Source organism: Carcharodon carcharias, chromosome 3 (assembly GCF_017639515.1).
Source record: "Carcharodon carcharias isolate sCarCar2 chromosome 3, sCarCar2.pri, whole genome shotgun sequence".
NCBI classification, from domain to species: Eukaryota; Metazoa; Chordata; class Chondrichthyes; order Lamniformes; family Lamnidae; genus Carcharodon; species Carcharodon carcharias.
The window spans coordinates 222,646,670-222,665,318 of NC_054469.1; the positions used below are offsets into that span (position 1 = coordinate 222,646,670).

At 43.3% G+C, this 18,649-nt stretch overlaps 1 protein-coding gene across 1 annotated transcript in view; it reads left to right on the plus strand.

Moving 5' to 3' along the window:
- LOC121276343 (cadherin-6-like) overlaps positions 1 to 18,649 on the plus strand; it is a 160,821-nt gene that overhangs the window by 81,614 nt on the left and 60,558 nt on the right. The window contains exons 6-7 of the mRNA XM_041184632.1: positions 2,420 to 2,607; positions 2,701 to 2,954. Of these exons, the coding sequence (XP_041040566.1) occupies positions 2,420 to 2,607; positions 2,701 to 2,954 (442 nt within the window). The remainder of the gene's footprint in view (positions 1 to 2,419; positions 2,608 to 2,700; positions 2,955 to 18,649) is intronic.

An 18,649-nucleotide genomic window follows, 5' to 3' on the forward strand; every position in this document is an offset into this window, starting at 1 on the left:
TTATGGCAGGCAGCAGGGACAAGGCTGTTCAGTCCATCTGATTTGGGACTGTTAAACATTCTCACCTGTCATGGGTCCTATGTGCACTATAGACTTATAGACTCACAGGCATCTACAGAACAGCCATAGATTGGCCCATCATGTCTGCACCAGTCAGCAAGGCTCTGACTACACTAATCCCATTTTCCAGCACTTGGCCCCATAGCCCATAGGCAACGCAAGTGAATATCTAAATACTTCTTAAATGTTACGAGTGTTTCTGACTCAACCATCCTTTCAGGCAGTGAGTTCCAGACTCCCACCACCCTCTGTGCAAAAAACTTTCCCCTCAACTCCTCAACTACTTTGCCTATGGGCAGGATTTTTGGGTCATCGTGCAAGGGGCAGTGGGTGGGCCCAGAAGCTGCCAGGAAACAGTCCATCGCCTGCCATCGGTCCCCAACTGCAATTTCACGCTGGCTGGCCAATTAACGGCGAGCCAGCGTGAAAGGTACATTGAAAAGCTCAGCGCTGCTTTGGTGAGGGTGGCAAGAGGCTGAGCGCTGATGTCAGTGTGGGTGCAGGGGGACCGCGCAATGAAAGTTCCCTGAAGGCAGAGAGCTGCCTCAGGGAGCTGAAGAATTTCAAAAACAAAAGTAAAGATTATGAAATTCTGGAAAAAAATGTCCCCCACATAGGACTCACTCACCTGAACATATCGATAGTAAAAATTCTGCCAAAGCATTTTTATTCTGTTTTTAATTAACCTTGGAAACCTCATCCCGCCCGTGGATGAAGTTTCCTCAAAAATCCAAAAGCCGCCTGGTCAATTCGCCTGGCTGCCAACCGTAACGTTGGACGGACAGTGAAAAATCGCTCTTAATTAATACATTAATGGCCTTAATAGGCCTCTTAATTGCCAGCGAGCGTGCTGCCAACTCCCACGCCCGCCGACTGAACTATCGCGCAAGTGCATGATGATGTCGGGACACTCGCCCAACGTTGCTGCGCACAATCTTACACTCGGGCATGTCAGGCTCGCACCCGCACACCGAGCGAAAAATTCCGCCGACATATTTTAACCAATTATGGGATTTGAACTCTTGCGTCTCAGTAAAACTGCTTGTGGTTCCTCAACCCCCTTTTTTAGATAACCTGTGATCCTTAGTGAAAGCTTAAGCTACATACCCCAGTTATAAAAACACCAAGAGGAATGTTAACTCCCTGCTCCCCGTCCCCAACCCTGACCTTGTGGCAATTGGCCAGAGGAACATTTAAAATGGAGCCGGGGCACTCAGCCACCCCTTAACTGCGCTAATTTGGACACCTTCCCAAAGTCAATGGCACTATAGTGCAGTTGTGGTGGTTTTGCCAGCTGACCGGATCTTTCAAGAGACCCAGCCAGGGCAAGAAGAAATCCAACAAGATTATCTCTCTAAAAAAAAAATGTTTCTTTTTCTGTGTGGGCCAGGAGGAGCAGGATTCTTCCTTCAGGAACCCACAAGAAAGTCTTAGGCTCTCCCTACCTTGGACCTCCCTCTACCAGACTCCAATAGGTTCAGCCTTTGCCAGGAATGTTTCTCCGGGTCCACAGTGATAGCCTTCAAGCTGGACAGTGCTAAGTCAGCCGAAGGTCACATGTTAATGTTGCCCACTCATTAACACCACCCATGCCGTCTAGCTGCTCCCGGGCAAACAAAGGGCCCACTGTGCTGCTGCCCACCCAGCAACAGTAATGGACCTCAGAATCAAAATGTACAATGATCTCAGCAAATATATCTCCATTTTTTTTTCCCTTTAAGAAGACAATATTCGTGGATCTATCCATCATTCATTTGGTATTTCCTCAAGTGTTGGCACTATAGTACTCTGGTCCACTTTCATACCAAACAGGCGTTTGAGATTTTGGGGAACTGAATTTGGTTAAAAATAATTCTAGAAGCATAAATATATTGATAAAACTAACCATAAAGCTGTTAGATTGCTGTGAAATCCCAACAGGTGCGATCTCGATACAGTCTTGTAGGCGTTTGATCCCTTCATACCAAATTGAACTCATGTTTGCAAACCTGGTGTTAACCGGACTCATCCAGCTTCTTGCAATGTCTATAGTGCTAGGGAAAAGGTAAACCTTTGCTCCTGGGAATATGTTAGGCTTTCTTGACACTTGGTTAATATTTCTCACTGGCCCTCTCTTTATGTTAATTGAAACTGAAAAGCTTTTGAGATTCTCAGCTAAGAGAATCAGTTTTTGTGAAATACCACAACACATCCTGTTCTCAAGCCACCTTTACATTTTATTGAATGTACCTTTCAAAGTAGACCATCCATTCATTGTGAAGTGTCAGCTCATACAGTGCTGGTTGAGTTTTATTAGAGTGTAGCCCAAAGTAATGTTTAACCATGTAACCATAGCTGAGAGAATTTCTTATCCTTGCAGGTGCATACCAAATGAGTGTCAAGGAGTCTTCCCAAGAAGGTTCTGTTGTTGGCAGAATTAAAGCTTATGATGCAGATATCGGAGAAAATGCAGAAGTAACTTATCGCATCATCGACGGTGATGGGATGAATATGTTTGACATCACTACAGACGAGGCTACACAAGAAGGTGTTGTTCTTGTGAAAAAGGTGCAGGCATAGTCAATGGCTTATTTTCTTCTGGAATTTCTCCGTTTTGTTTTATGCAATCAGATTAACTAACGTTTTGTTCTTCTACCTCAGATGTTGGACTATGAGAACAAGAAAAACTATATCTTAAAGATAGAGGCACTGAACAGTCGCCTTGACCCTCGATTCCTTTACCTGGGTCCGTACAAAGACACAGCCACTGTGAGGATTGCAGTTCAGGATGTGGATGAGCCCCCAGTGTTCAGTAGACCCTTTTACATGTTAGACGTGTACGAAGACATTGATGTGGGGACTATCATAGGTACCATAACAGCACAAGATCCTGACGCATCTCACAGTTTGGTTAGGTAAGCTTTACCATCTTGTCAGAGTACAAGCTGTGCACATTAGAGCATTATAGTCTGTTCTGTTTGTATAGTCACTTAATGTTCACTTCTGCCTCAATTTAATTAACTGCTGCTCTGCAAAGTTTGTAAAATGGAAACTCAAGCATCATAGCTGCTATATTCATAACATGGCACACACAAGTGAGCCTCCAGAATCCAAGTATTGTTCCACATACATACGCTTTTCAAAACCAATTCTAAAACGCATCACTTACCATTAGCCTGGGCTTGCTTTCTCAATCTTATTACATGTATGGGTACAGCATTTGTTTTATGGCAGTCTCAGTCTTATTATGAAAGCTACGTTTTGGCTGTAGATGCAAGGGGAAAGTTAGAAAGAAAACCTAAAAGAAAGAAAGGAACAAAAACAAAAATTGCTGGAAAAACTCAGCTGGTCTGACAGCATAAGAGTCATACGGACTCAAAACGTTAACTCTGCCTTTCTCTTCACAGATGCTGTCAGACCTGCTGGGCTTTTCCAGCAGTTTTTGTTTTTGTCTCAGGATTTCCAGCATCCGCAATATTTTGCTTTTAAAAGAAAGAAAGGCTTGAATTTACACAGCACGCTTCATGACCGCTGTATGTCTCAAAGCGCTTCACAGCTAATGAAGTGCTTTTGAAGCATCATCACTTTTGTAATGTAGGAAACGCCACAGTCAATTTGCGCACAGCAAGCTCCCAGAAACAGCAATGTGATCGTGACTGGACAGTCTGTCTTTGTGATGTTCATAAATATTGGCCAGGACACCAGCGAGAACACCCCTGATCTTCTTCAAAACAATGCTACGGGATATTTTACACCCACCTGAGCAAGCAGACAGGGCCTCAGTTTAACATCTCATCCGAAAGGTGGCAATTGATTTTATTTTCACCCTATTCAGTTATCAAATCTCCCTGGTTCCAACATCCATGGTTTTAACATATAATCATTTTTACATTCTAATCCATTGTAAGTTGTATCATTTTCACAAAATACAATATGAAGCAACATTCAAGAATTAAAGGGCAGAAAAATTCCTGAATGAAACGGAGAAATGAGCATTTTACCAATTAATATATACGTAACATGGAAGAATTGCTTAACTAGGGTACCTAAAACCAAAACATGCTTTCAAAGACTACTTTGTATACAAATGATTTCTAAATAGGAAATATAAGTAGGGAGTAGTTTTTATCAAATACATACAAAGAAATAGATTTTTTACAGGGATCCCGTCATGATCCTTACCTGATCGCTGAAGTATACCCGAAATGTTTATCACTTATTTTCCTGAGTGAATGATACAAAATTGTGACACATGTTTTGCCTTCTTAAGGAAAAATGGCCCATTCTACAATCATACCTTACTTTCCAGAATTCCAGAATTATAATGTGTATCATGTATTAACTTATTGTGTGTACACTGGAAATTCTGTGCCCGTTGTATTACTTATGGATAGAAAATGCCTCTGGGCCGAATGGCCTCTGTGCTTTGATTTCCAATATGTATGCTTCCATATGGAGCTTCATGTCGGGAAATCTAGCACAGAGTTTAGGCCAAAACTGAAAGACTAAAATTGAAAAAAAAAGTCTTCCTGTTGAATGGGACATGGACATTGGGCCAATTGAGCGATAGAGGCACAACCATAAACGCATTTAAGGGGAAGCTGGATAAACACGTGATGGAGAAAGGAATAGAAGGATATGTTAATGGGTTCGATGAAGAAGGGTGGAGCGTAATTAGTGGCCTATTTCTGTTCTGTAAATAATATGATACTAAATAACATCACCTGTGCACATGAGGCACCGAGAGGGGGCACAGAATGCAACCAATAGAGCTTTTTGCATTTGAATTAATATGTCAGTGCAGGCATTCTCCCTATACTTTTCCCTTACATCTACAGCCAAAACACAGCTTTCATAATAAGATTGAGACTGCCATAAAACAAATATTGTGCCCTTACATGTAATGTGATTGAGAAAGCAAGCCCAGGACGATTAACCATTACCTTTAAATGGTTAATCAGCCTCAGCCTAACTTCTTTGAAAGTCACCATATTGTTGGGTGAATGTTACAGGTTAACGCCATTTGTCAGGTTTATTTACAGGTTGAATAATACACATTAACAACGTTTTACTGAAGTGTAACACTTAAAACAATAAAGTCCTCAAGGAGTTAAAATAAATATTATTAGAACATAATTCTTCCACAACTTAATAAGCAGGAAAACTCATGGATTAACTAGTTTTTCTGTTGGATCTTTAAGAGGTATATGAATTGCAAGCATTTGCAAATTGGGGAATTCAGACCTCCAAACAGAAGTAAAGATGAATAACTTGAATTGTAATTTAGTGCCATGGGAAACCTTTTAGTTTACGTCCAAGCATTTTAAGTCAGCTCTCACACCTTGTGTGGGCTTTGGTGTCTTACTAATAAAATCCTTCTGAAAAGATCACGCTGTAATAGCTCAGCTATCAGAATAATTTAATTTCTATATTACATAGTCTACTGATCCACTTGTATTAACACTTCAAAGTACAGTCCTAGCTACCAAACAATTTTTCACTTAATTTCTGAACAGAGGTGCTGCTTGCGGAAAAGGTCCAGCCAGAATAGATGTTCCCACTTTCACAGTCTAATCGGTGAATTCACCATGGCCGTAATTTTCCAGCCCTGCCCGGACTGCCAGAATCTTCCAGTCCCGACGAAAGTCAATGGGCTTTTGGTTGGCCCGCCGCATCACTGATTTTCACAAGCGCAGGTGACTGTTGACTCGCAAATTCTTCGGCACAGTTTCAAACACGGCAGAATTACCAGAAGTGAGCAAGGCACTTCAAATACATTCTGGCCATTACAGTGTAAACCCTTAGTGTAACTTCTGTGGTAACTCCTGTTCCAACCTGACACCACCTCTCCTTTTGTATCTCCCTTGTTTAACCAACCTTGAGTCTAATTCCTCATTGTGGAATCCCGTTGCTTTTAGCCAAGTGACAACTCACCAAAATCATCTGTCACACTCACTGGCTATTTTCAGTTAAGTGTAAATCAATGGCCTAACCAACAGACAACGGCACTTTCAGAGACTCTTAAAAAGAATTTGACAGCAGTTGACTGAAAGATATATTTCATTTATTGTGTCCTCCTTTTTTTCCTTTCGTAACTTTTTTAAACTTATATTTGCAAGTTTTGTCCTTGCTGTCCATAAACCTTACTGAGCCATGAGCCATTTCCCAGTTGAGTGCCTATAGCAGCACTCTCAAAGGTCATCTAGAAGGCAGGCAACCAGGAAGTCATGGGTGTTAAACTTCTTGCAACCAGCTGGTGAAGGAGGAGAACAGAAGTCAATCTTCAATAAAAACAGAAAATGCTGGAAAACCTCAGCAGGTCTGACAGCATCTGTGCAGGGAGGAACACGGTTAACGTTTCAAGTCAGTGGCTCTTCTTCAGAGTCAAAACATTAACTCTGTTACTCTCTCCACAGCTATTGCTAGACCTGCTGAGTTTTTCCAGCATTTTCTGCTTTTATTTCAGATTTCCAGCATCCGCAGTACTTTGCTTTAATGTTAGGATTCAATCTTTACGCAGTTTTAAATTTATTCACAAAGTGAGACATTCCAAATGTAAACCCATCACCAGTGCCAATAAGTGTCCCCTATATTCTTTTGAGTAAACAGGAAACAAATGAACAAATGAACAAATGAACCACCCTGTAAAGGGGCACCGTAACATAAAACAAAAACTACAAAGAAAACTTATCAAATTAACATTCTGGTAACACATCGCAGCCCCTGTGGTGCCAACCAATTGAAGAAGGCCTTATGCATTCGAGCAGACGTTTTAAAATCCCACCAGCTGTCATGGTGGAATTTGAGCCCACATCCTCAGAGGATCATCCTGGAGCTCCTAGATTATTAGTCTAATGACATTATCACTACACCACCATCGTATCCCTTCATATGTGCACATTATGCAATGAATACACCCCATCTCCCAGACCACCTGTAGGCACTTAAACATAATTTATACAATTAACCATGAGATCCCTGTTGATTTTAATAGAAGTGCTCAAAATCATGAGGGGGTTTAGAAGATAGAGTAGATCGAGAGAAATTGTTCCCATTGGTGGAAGGGTTGAGATCCAAGGGCACCGATTGAAGGTGACTGGAAAAGAGCCAAAGGACAAAGTATTCTACGCAGCTAGTGGTTAGGACCCGGAATGCACTGCCTGAGAGTGTTTTGGAGGCAGGTTCAATTCATGGCTTTCAAAATGGAATTGGATAAGCAGCTGAAGAGGAAAGCTTTGCAGGGTCACAGGAGAAGGGCCGACGTGTGGGACTAGCTAAATTGCTCTTGAGGAGAGCTAGCATGAACTCCGTGTGCTGAATAACCTCCTTTTGTGCTGTAACCATTCAATAGGAAATGAATGGGGCCACATCAGAGTGCACCCTGTCTATTTTATGGAGAAACACCTGACCTTTGGCCAGCGCATCCCCAGTCAGAAACTTGTCATGTCGGAATTTAAAGGCACAAATAACTAATTCAAACTGCTGCTTGTACAGCAGTTAACCAAATGGAGCGAATTTCAAAATGAAGTGTTATGCCTTCCAGGTAACATCACATACTTTTATGAGAGTAGTGGAATTAGAAATTCAAGTTATTCCTATTGATCCCAATTAAAACACAGCAGAACAAAGCACGAGCCTCAGCAAAATAAGTAATAAGTAATTAGGCAGAATGGTTTGCACGCTGGAAGGGAATCAGTGGGGGGTCGGAAATCAGAATCTCCCTTCACAACACCAACTGCAATCTATGAAAAGCCCTGAATGATTAATGTTAATTATTTAAGAGGCAGCATGTGGATTGGATTCCTATTGGATCACCCAGAAAAAAATTACTTTGAAAATGGAGAGATTAGAGTTCAGGGGAAAGAGTCCCTGCAGGTAACCGGAAGTCCTTTAATAACTATGAAAACTTCATATGGCCTCAGCTACAGGTGAGGCATTGTGACACAACAGTGAAATAACACAAACTATTCATTGGTACAATGTTACGTTTGTTTGAATAGCTCTTTCTCAGATGTGCCCCTGAATTAGATCCAGAGGAAGAAGTAAGAAACAACAGTTATATAGTGTCTTTCAGAACCTCAGGGTATCTCACTTACATCCAATGAAGCACGTTTGAAGTGTAGTCAATTTTGTAATGTAGGGAACATGGCAGCCAATTTGTGCACAGCAAGCTCCCACAAAAAGTAATGAGATAAATGGGAGTTTGGGAGAGCAGTTGGGAGTGTTTTTTCTTTCCCAAGCATGGTAAAAGGTTCAAGGATCTAGTCAGAGGTAGCAATGCTGATGATGACTGACACCATGGGAAGCAGAGAAAACATGGAACATAAAGAGTCAGAGGGGGTCTGACTGTAAACATGGTTAGGACCATTCATTTGATGGAGAGGTTTAGGGAGATCAGGAAGACAGTGAACCTGTAGGAGGGAAGGGGAGCCGAGCCGGAGATTGGGAGCTAAGTCAGAGATTAGGAGTTATTGAGGTCACAGAGGAGAAGAGGGAAAGTAGCTCGGGGAGAAACTGGGAAGAGCTTTGGGGAATATAGGATTTTAAATAAGAGACAACAGGGGTGAAAGAAGGCAAGGGAACGGTGCCAAACGGGCCATGTGGTGCGATTTGGCGATGAGGACCATGCCACCATTCTGGCAGTTTGGGTGAGGCGGCTGGTGGAAACTATAGTCGGCGGGAGAGGCACTGGTCAGAGGTAAGGTGTTGTCAGTCATCAGCCAAGTTTCAGACAAACTCAGGAAGTCAATATAATCAGCAAATAGAAAATTGATTACTTATTAACTAACCTAACTGACAAACTCGTAAACTATATTCACATATTCATCGACATGCTGTAACATAAGACTCCTAGATACAGTGTATTGACACACAAACACTGTTTGAAGGTGTTGCTCTTGTACTTGTAACATGAAGTTCCTCTTGACGGTTTTGTAGACCTGCGGTGGGAACAGAAGCTAACAGCACCCCACAGGACTTTGCGTTATTCACACCATCTGTTGCAAGCACCAACGCAGCGACATCAAACCATGATGAGTTAAACAGTAAGCTTAAGAAATCAGCAGAGAAAACAATGAGGCAGCTCTTCAGTGATATCATTGTGGTCGACAAATCCGATCCCATGTGGTTCAATAGATCAGACATTCCAAGTGGAAGCCCATCATCATGACCAGAGGAAGAGTTTCTGTCTCTCAAGGCTACACAACCTCTGGCATATCCACATTGTCCCTATTCAACACATGGAGATGGGGCTGGAAATAAACAGGAACAGCCAGCAGATTTAGTGGAAGCAGTTTGAGAGCAAAAAGACGCAGTAACACTTTAACTATATGGGACAAACACTGGGACAAAACAAAACAGTGAAACCACATACAGTAGGGTGATAAATTGGTTTCTGTTTTACTTGACCGTTGACCAGGGAGTTTCTGTCTGCTCATGAAGAATAAGGGCTGGGATTTTCCCACGGGAGACCTGGTGGCCCAGCCAAAAATCCATTGACTTTCAGCGGGACGGGACAATTCCGGTTGATACCCCATGGTATCAGCATTCACAAGACAGGCTGACATAGTGGAGTGGACTTTAAACCACTTGTGATTAGCCATAAATGCTCCTGTTGATTGTTTCTAGGATCAGTGTGTGCTACAATAATCTTCTCGGCTACATTGATGTCCCTGTAGCTATCCGCTTGGCCACTATCTTCACTTTGCCATGGTTGTTGCTGGAAAAAGTTTCCTCCTTCTCATTAGGCACCTTTGTACTGGAGAGTTGTACAGCTTGCAACAGATAATAATGATCTTGGAGACTATGATGGAGTCACACTATAAGGCACCTCACATCTGTCAAGCTATCTGGAGCACTGTTTCAATATGTGAGCAGTGTGCTGTATAATGACCCTGGATGTGCTTTGTTGCATCTACACTCTGGATCTGTCCCTGGTTGGTGCAAAGATGTCATTAACTAGTGCCTTATATAGGAGAACAACCAGGCAGGCTGCTTCCCGTTCATCAGTGATGAGGCGAAACCCCTTTCAACTCATGTAGACATTGTCTCTAGAGGCTCGGTTGGCCAAGGAAAGTTCATGAGCGACCACCCCCCCAGACTTTTAGAATCTAGCAACGTGATGACATTGGATAGTTGTGTCCTGCTGTTGTTAATATTCCATGTGAGAGCAATTGAAAATAATGTCCCAGCTGGATAGTGCATCAGTAATTTGTTTGGCACATCTGTGGGTGGCAAACTGGCTGATCATCCCTATCCCAGAGTGTACTTCGGTCACTAAATGCAAGCCTTTCTTCATTTAATTCCTTTTTTTTGTCTGTTAGCTGCCCTTAAAGCAGAAGGTAGAGATCTCCAATTGTCTCCATGGTTCCAGGCGTTACCATTGTTAATTTTTAGGTACCTACAGATAGTTTTTAGCTGTACAGCAAATGCAGTCAGCTTAATCATGGTGCCAGCTAATCTCCCTGGCATTGCTGGTTTAATGTTCTCTGCCTTCATGTATTACCACTGGCAGTGGGGCTGTTTTAAAAACAATTATCCCTTTATAGTGGAATTGCTGTTGGAAAATAAGGTGACAAAAGCAGAATGTGAGAAACTCTCAGCAGGTCAGGCAGAGAAACAGAGTTCACATTTCATGTTTTATTTCAGATTTCTATCCTTTTGTTTTTGTTGTAAATTATGGTTCTGTCCCTTTAAGAACTCCCTTGTTCATTAGCCAGAACGTTGCTGGTCTTTAATACTTAGTTTCAATGGCTTAAATTATGAGGATAGCTTGCATAAACATAGCTTGTACTTCTTTTGAGTTTAAACTATTGAGGGGCGTTCCAATTGGAATATTAAAATTCTGGGCACCACACTTTTAGGAATGTTGTGAAGGCATTAGAGTGGCTGCGGAAAAGATTCACGAGAATGATTCCGGGGATAAGGAATGTCAATTACGTGGATGGATTGGAGAAGCTGGCATTGTTCTTCTTGAAGAGAAGGTTGAGAGGAGATTTGATGGAGCTGTTCAAAATCATGAGGTGTCTGATGAAGTAGATTGAGAGAAACTGTTTGCCTTGGTGGAAGGGCTGAGAACTGGGGAAGACCGATTTAAGGTGATTGGCTATTTAAGGTGATTGGCTAAGGAAGCAACAATGACATGGGGAAAAGCTTTTTGACACAGTGACTAGTTAGGATTTGCAATGCACTGAGAGGGTGGAGGAGGCAGGCTCAATCATAGCTTCCAAAAGGGAATTAGATAATTAGCTGAATAGAGAATATTTATAAAGCTATGGGGAAGAGGCAGGGGAGTGGGACTGGGTAACTTGCTCTTGCAGAGAGCTGGCACAGACACGCTGGGCTGAATGGCCTACTTCTGTGCTATAACAATTCTATGATACTTTTTTTTTATTCATTCACGGGACACGAGCTTTGCCCATTCCTAGTTGCCCTTGAGAAGGTGGTGGTGAGCTGCCTTCTTGAACCGCTGCAGTCCATGCCGTGTAGGTACACCCACAGTGCTGTTAGGAAGGGAGTTCCAGGATTTTGACCCAATGACAGTGAAGAAACGGCAATATATTTCCAAGTCAGGATGGTGAATGACTTGGAGGGGAAATTCCAGGTGGTGGTGTTCCCATGTGTCTGTTGCCCTTGTCCTTCTAGATGATATTAGTCATGGATTTGGAAGGTGCTGTCAAAGGAGCCTTGGTGAATTCCTGCAGTGCATTCTATGATTCTATGACCTCTTCAAAATAATTAAGGGAATTGATAAATTAGATACAGAGCAACTAATTCCACTGGTGAGAGAATCCAGAACAAGGGGGAATAATCTTAAACTTAAACTGAGACCAGTTAGAAGTGAACGTAAGAATATAAAACATAAGAAATAGGAGCAGGAGTATACCATATGACCCATCAAGCCTGCTCCACCATTCAATATGATCATGGTTGATCTAGGGCTTCAACTTCATTTTCCTATCCGCCCTCCATATCCTTTAATCCCCTGAGATATCAAAAATCTGTCTGTCTCAGTCTTAAATATATTCAGTAATGGAACATCACAACCCTTGGAGTAGAGACTTCCAAAGACTCACAACCCTTTGAGTAAGAAATTTCTCCTCATTTCAGTCCTAGATGATCGCCCCGCTATCCTGAGACTGTACCTTGTACTCTAGATTCCCCAGGCAGTCAAAACAACCTTTCAGTATCTACCCTGTCAACTCCCTTCATGATCTTGTACGTTTCAATGAGATCACCTCTCATTCTTCAAAGCTCCAGAGAATATAGACTCAATTTACTCAGCATCTCATCATAGTACAACCCTCTCATCCCAGGGACCAATCTGATGAACCTCTGCTGTGCCGCATCCAGTGCAAGTACATCTTTCCTTCAATATGGAGTACAAAACTGCACACAGTATGACCTTACCAAAGCCTTGTACAACTGTAGCAAGACTTCTTTATTCTTTTACACCAATGATGTCCTTGCAATAAAGGACAACATGTCATTTACCTTCCTAATTGCTTGCTGCACCTACATGCTAACTTTCTGTGTTCCTGGTACGAGCATACCCAAGTCTCAACATTTACAAGTTTCAGTCCTTTTAAAATATATTCTGCTCTTCTATTTTCATGACCAAAGGGAATAGCCTCACACTTCCCCACGTTATACTCCATCTGCCATCATGTTGCCCACTCGCTTAACCTGAAATGAGGAAGTGTTTTGCTACATGAAGGATGGTGAAAATCTAGAACTTAGCTGTGGATTTCCAAGACTGACATCACTTCCTTTTCTGTTAGGTAAGGTATCTAGGGATACAGAGAGAAGTTGGGCAAATAGAGTCAAGGTGCAAATCAGCCATGATCTAATCAAATGGCAGAACAAACTTGAGGGGCTGAATGTCCTCCTACTCCTCCCATGTTGGGTAAGATTCCTGCTCAGACTTGGGAATTGAAGGGCTGAATATCAGTGTCCTTATTTAGATGTATGAACTGCTTACACGTTGTGCAAGAACTGTATTTGTTGATGGGAATTACACATCAGGAAGTAGCTGAGTCTGTATTTGGGGTGGGAATTCAGTACCTTTATCCTGGGGATAGTTCTCTTGCTGCCATTGCAAAATCCTGGAATTCATATTGTTGGAACAGCACAAGGACGGTGCCAGTCACAACTTTTCAGGTCTGTCAATTTTTCAGACAAAGGGAAAACTGCATCAATGGGGTTAACTTTCCAATTGAGACAGTACTTTACCAGAGGCACTAGCACTTATTTTATATTAGTGCCGACAGTGACATTACAATATAAATGCCATATGAATTGGATAAGACACGCTAATTGCTTGACATCAGGCATTCTGACTATTAGCTTCAAATGTATTTGTGCAAAAACGACATTGTTGTAAGCAAGATAGTAACCCGTTTATTTTAAATTAAATAATGGGCAGAGGAATTTTATGCAGCAAAAACAAAACAATAAAACCTTTTGTGCAGTAATATTTGGAAAACCTAACTTCAAAGGCATAAAGATTCAAAAACAATCGCTATTAAACAGCTCCATACCAACAACCTTTCTGTAAAATTAAACAGCCCCATACCACACTGATTAACTTTGCAATCCCTTGTTTGCTTTTACCTTGTTGCTGATCTTTTTCATGTTGTTTGAACACTGAGTGCTGATGGCACCAGTGGAGACCACTGCCTGAGAGGAGTTACTGAGCTTGATAGTGCAAGACAGCTGAACGGGCAGATACAGAGCTGAAGTTGAAGCATTCATGTCTTTGTGATTATATCTTTATTGATGTTAATTCAATCTCAATGCATACTCAGCAATCACCCTGAGCCAATTTCCCAGCACCAACATTAGTCTAAATGAACATCGGCAACAAAAAAATTAGTCAAAGTTAAACAGAAGAAATTGGTATTAAAGTTAATGACAACTGTATTTAAATTTCCAAAAAGCAGCTGACATTCTTCTCTCTACAATAGCTGGCATTTCATCTTCCCATTCCCTTGGTTAGGGAACACATCAAACTTCCCTTGTGTTAGGAACTGTACCAAACTGATGTACAAATGTTCAGTAACAGCAAAGCACAACCATCAGTGAGCAGTTCAGAGAGGTTCATGCTTAAGCAAAGCAAAGAGTAACACTTATACAAAGCTATCATCATACTGGTTGTAGAGCCAGTAAATGGAAGGCATATGGGTTGCTGAGTACACTCAAACCACACCTACAAACACCACCGCTCTGGTGGGAGGATTCTTTGGTGAACAAATTTAAGGAATAATATTCCACAAAGGACAGACACAGCCTGATTGCTGTTCCAGGTATGAATCAAGCAGTAAAGCAGATTTCTTTTGGGAATATTTGGGTTATTATGAAGTTAATGTGAGTGCCTAGGTAGGTTGAAGGGAAAGTGGGACAGGAAGCGGTTGAAGTGTTAGATGTGAGAATAAGGTGAAAGGAGAATGCACTTAACGTAAGGGCTGTGGGTAATGATGATGATTAGAAAAGTGACGCATGAGGTTGTTGCCATGGGTAAGAGTTAGCTCTACTCAATGATTCAAACACACTCCAGGACAGCTTCCCAGGTTTTACCCTTCAAAAACTTCGGCTCATACAAGACGCTGTCACAGATATCCTAACTCACAGCAAGCCCCACCCACCAATCAGCCCTCTGCTCACTGACCCGCATTGGCTTCTGGCCCAGCAAGACCTCAGTTGTAAAACTGCGATCCTTGCTTGCCTCTCTGTAAGCTCATCCTTCCTTATCTCTTTAATCTCCTCCAGCCCCACAGCAACACTCTGAGATCTCTGAGCTCTCATCGTGGGCAGGCCCTGCCTCCAGGCGCTTCCACCCTAAGCTCTGGGATTCCCTCCCTAAAACTTCTTGTCTCTGCCTCTTTCTCATCCTGAAGACGCTCCTTAAAATCTATCTTTTTGCCTAAGTCTTTAACCTGATGTCCTGATGCTGGCAGGGGGTGTGGGGGGGTGGGGGGCGGGGGTCAGATTTTGTACCTGTGGAGCACTTTGGAAGGTTTTGCCAAATCACAGGTGCTATATAAATGCAAATTGATGTTATTATTGGGGTGAGGGATGAGAGCTGAGGTTACAGTTAAGGATAGAGCGAGGCGAGGGGCGAGTTACCCGTTATAAGGATAAGGTAAGGGTCGTGCTGAGATCGCAGTGGGGTGCAGTGACTGTGAAAGGCTGCAGCTATTGATAAGAGTAGGTAACCGCTCTGGGTGTGGATAAGAAAGGACAGTTAGTTGAGGATGAGATTCATCCGATGAGGCCATTAGATGCTTTGTTGCGCATTGATTGCAGCAGTTTCTCATAGGCCGCAGGTTTTCATTTCCTGTTACTGCTCCTGACAGCGATGCAGGAAAACACTGAACTAAATAAGCTGCGGGGATCAGAAAGTTAGTGGGTGAAACTCAGCTTTAATGGGGCGTCTGCCGGGTGCATGACTGAGTACGGGGTGGATGTGAAGAGGATGTTTCCCCTTGGGGGAGAATCTACAACTAGGGGTCACTATTTAAAAATAAGGGAATTCCCAGTTAAGACAGAGGTGAGGAGGAATCTTTTCTCTCAGAAGAGAGTCTTTGGAACTCTCTTCCTCAAAATGCGGTGGAAGCAAAGTTTTTGGCCAGAATTTTCCAGCCACCACCCCCCCCACCCCAACCCCTGTGGTGGGCTCCCCCACGAGAGGGCCAGCAAGCCATTGACATTGGCGGGACCAGAAGATGGTCTGGAAAACTCCGGCCTTTGAATGTTTTGAAGGCACAGCTAGATAGGTTCTTGATAAGCAAGGGGGGTGAAAGGTTTTAGGGGGTAGGGGGGAATGTGGAGTTGAGGTTACAATCAGATCAGCCATGATCTTATTGAATGGCGGAGCAGACTGGAGGGGCCGAGTGGCCTCACTCCTGCTCCTAATTCATATGTTCGTATGTACCATCCATCTTGCATTCCTGCCAAAGTTGAGTTTCACCTCCTTCATGTGCTTCTGTATCAGTCCTACCCCTGTGGCAGATCCCGTGGCCCAGCCTGTGTCAGTCGCTTGTCATATTCGAGAAACGCTGTCACTTTATTTTCTCTGAGACCAGAGTTTGCATGTATGTGATAGGATGATGTTGTAACAGGAGCAAGTTAGCCCAGCTCTTTGGAGAACAGTACAAATGGGAAAGGTTTATCCCAGAAGAGTCATGCAGTTGAATTGTTAATCCGGGTGAAACGCAGAAAGAAAGACTTGCATTTATATAGCACCTTTCACACATCAGGATGTCCCAAAGTGCTGTACGGCCAATGAAGTAATTATTGGCCATGAGACTGAGAATAACGCCCCTGGTCCTCGATCCTCAAAACAGTGCCGTGGAATGTTGTACATCCGCTTGAAAGTGCAGTCGGGGCTTCAGTTTAAAGTGTCCACCAAAATGTGGCACCTCCAACAATGCAGCACTCCCGTGGTACTTCTTTGTAGGCAGTCCCTCAGGATCGAGGATGGTTTGCTTCCACTCCAGTTGGATGGCTTCTGAGAAGGCTGATAAATCCAATGCGTGATCTGCGGACTCTGCCACTTGTGGGGCAGGTGGTCGGTTAGATGGGTTTCTTTGGAAGCTTGTTGTGTGCCTTCTCCAATGCCTCGACTTTGTCCTTGCACGTCCCTGGTGCAGCCTCTCGATGTGCTCCCGAATGAACCTTCTCCATTTTGGTCCATCACAGGCCAGGGGCTTCCCATGAGTCACCGGGGATATTTGCCCTCTTCGTGGATGCTTTGAGGACATTGGTGTTGCACTGGGACTGTCAGCCTATGTTATGCACTCAAGTCTCCGGAGTGTGACCTGAACCCACAACCTTCTAACTCAGGGCGAGCACGAGCCACAGTTATCACCTGAGACCATTAACCTGCATGAGTTTCCCTTCCAGTTTATGATGTCACAGTAACTTGCAGTGTTCCCGCTAAGTTGCGTGGGTGCATGACCGGGCAGGCCTTGTTCCATGTTTGCAGCCGCACAAAAGAATTTAGAAAGGGACCATGCAGTGAAAAAAACAGACCAAGCATAACAACTAAGCTTTAAGTGGAACATTAATAGCTTGTTCAATCTGTTACTGCCTTGGACGGGTATCAATGATCCTCAAAATTTATTTTGAAACTTATTTGCATCACCACTCATATGACACAAAAGCTCTGCGCTGGTGCTCAGCATGGAGTGGGAGTGTGGCTGTACCCTTAAGTGATATTTAACAGTGATATAAATATTTTGGTCTACCTCCTGTTTAGTACAATCTGGGTGAGTGCTGTCTGCATATTCTGTCATGCCTTGCGATGACTATTGCCACTTTCTATTGTAAGGGTACACCAGTCTTCAATGCCTACTGACTGGCACAGACTTTTTAGTTTGTTCTAATGCAAAGTCATTAAGTTTTGCAAGCCCTTTGCATTGGACAGGGTATGTAGGCCTAATGACAGCACCCAGGGCTGTGCGTAAGCTTCCTTTGTGAAATACAACTGGCCATAAAACATGGTATTTATCTTTCTCTTGAGCTCTAAGTTCCTATAGATTTTCGGTCACTGAATTCAGAGCTTGACTGGGCAGTACACAACGAGAGCCAGTGAGACCCACAGACTCCAAGAAAGGGAAGGGGCTAATGGCTTCGACACAAAGTCCTTGAAGGCAGCCATAAAGATTCTGGTGACATGCTTTCAGAGTTTCTGGTACATCTCTCTGTCTCACCTCAGTGTTCCTGATCTGTCTGGGTCCCTCTTCCCATGAGATTGTGGGCACGAGGAGGAAAATCAATAAGGCCGGTAAAAGAATGAGATTTGTCTGAACTGGTTTTGTGTACCTGAAAATGGAACTCCAGTAGTACTGGTTTTTGACTATTTTGAACTGGTATGAATTGATTTTTCCTCCAGGCACTAAAGTCTGTGATCTCTCTCTCTCTCTATCTCTCTCTCTCCCTCCCCAGTGTCCTCCTTCTCTCTCTGGTTTTTCCCTCCTCCATGTCTTTCTTCCTGGTGTTCTTGAGATCACTCTGGACCCTTCTCTCCTCTTTGCTTATGCAGCTAGTGTAAAAGTTGGAAAATGACCCTCTAACTGTCAGCGTTGAGTACAATCAGGTGAATTACAGAAAGTGCAGCTGAAGAGTCAATCTCGCTCTCTGCTCTGCTTCAAAAATGTGCCACCTCTAACCCCTAATCTCAAAATTGTATATTACTGCGACAGGGACTGTTTTTGGTACTTCCTGAGTGCCAAATAATGGGTAATTCCGGGCTGTTAACCTTGGCAATTAGAGACTGAAGTGAGAATGTGTAAAGTTGTTATCTTAAGGCCCTTACAGCTCAAGGTGAGGATAAACGTCCATTCAAGGATTGACAATTGAATTTGAAACCAGGGCCAGGGTTTTGCCCTCGTCGGGCGGGCTTAGTGGGGGCGAGCGAGAGAGGTCGGGAGGCTGAATGCCACCAGCGATCAGGCCGCAAGCGCAATTTCACACTGGCGGGACAAGTAAGGCCCACCCAGCGTGAAAAGCGAGTGCGCTGCAGCGCTCAACACTGCCTGTGTATTGTGGGGGGGGAGGGAGGAGGGCGAGTGGGGAACTTCACACATGCGCGCAGGTGCACACAGGAAAA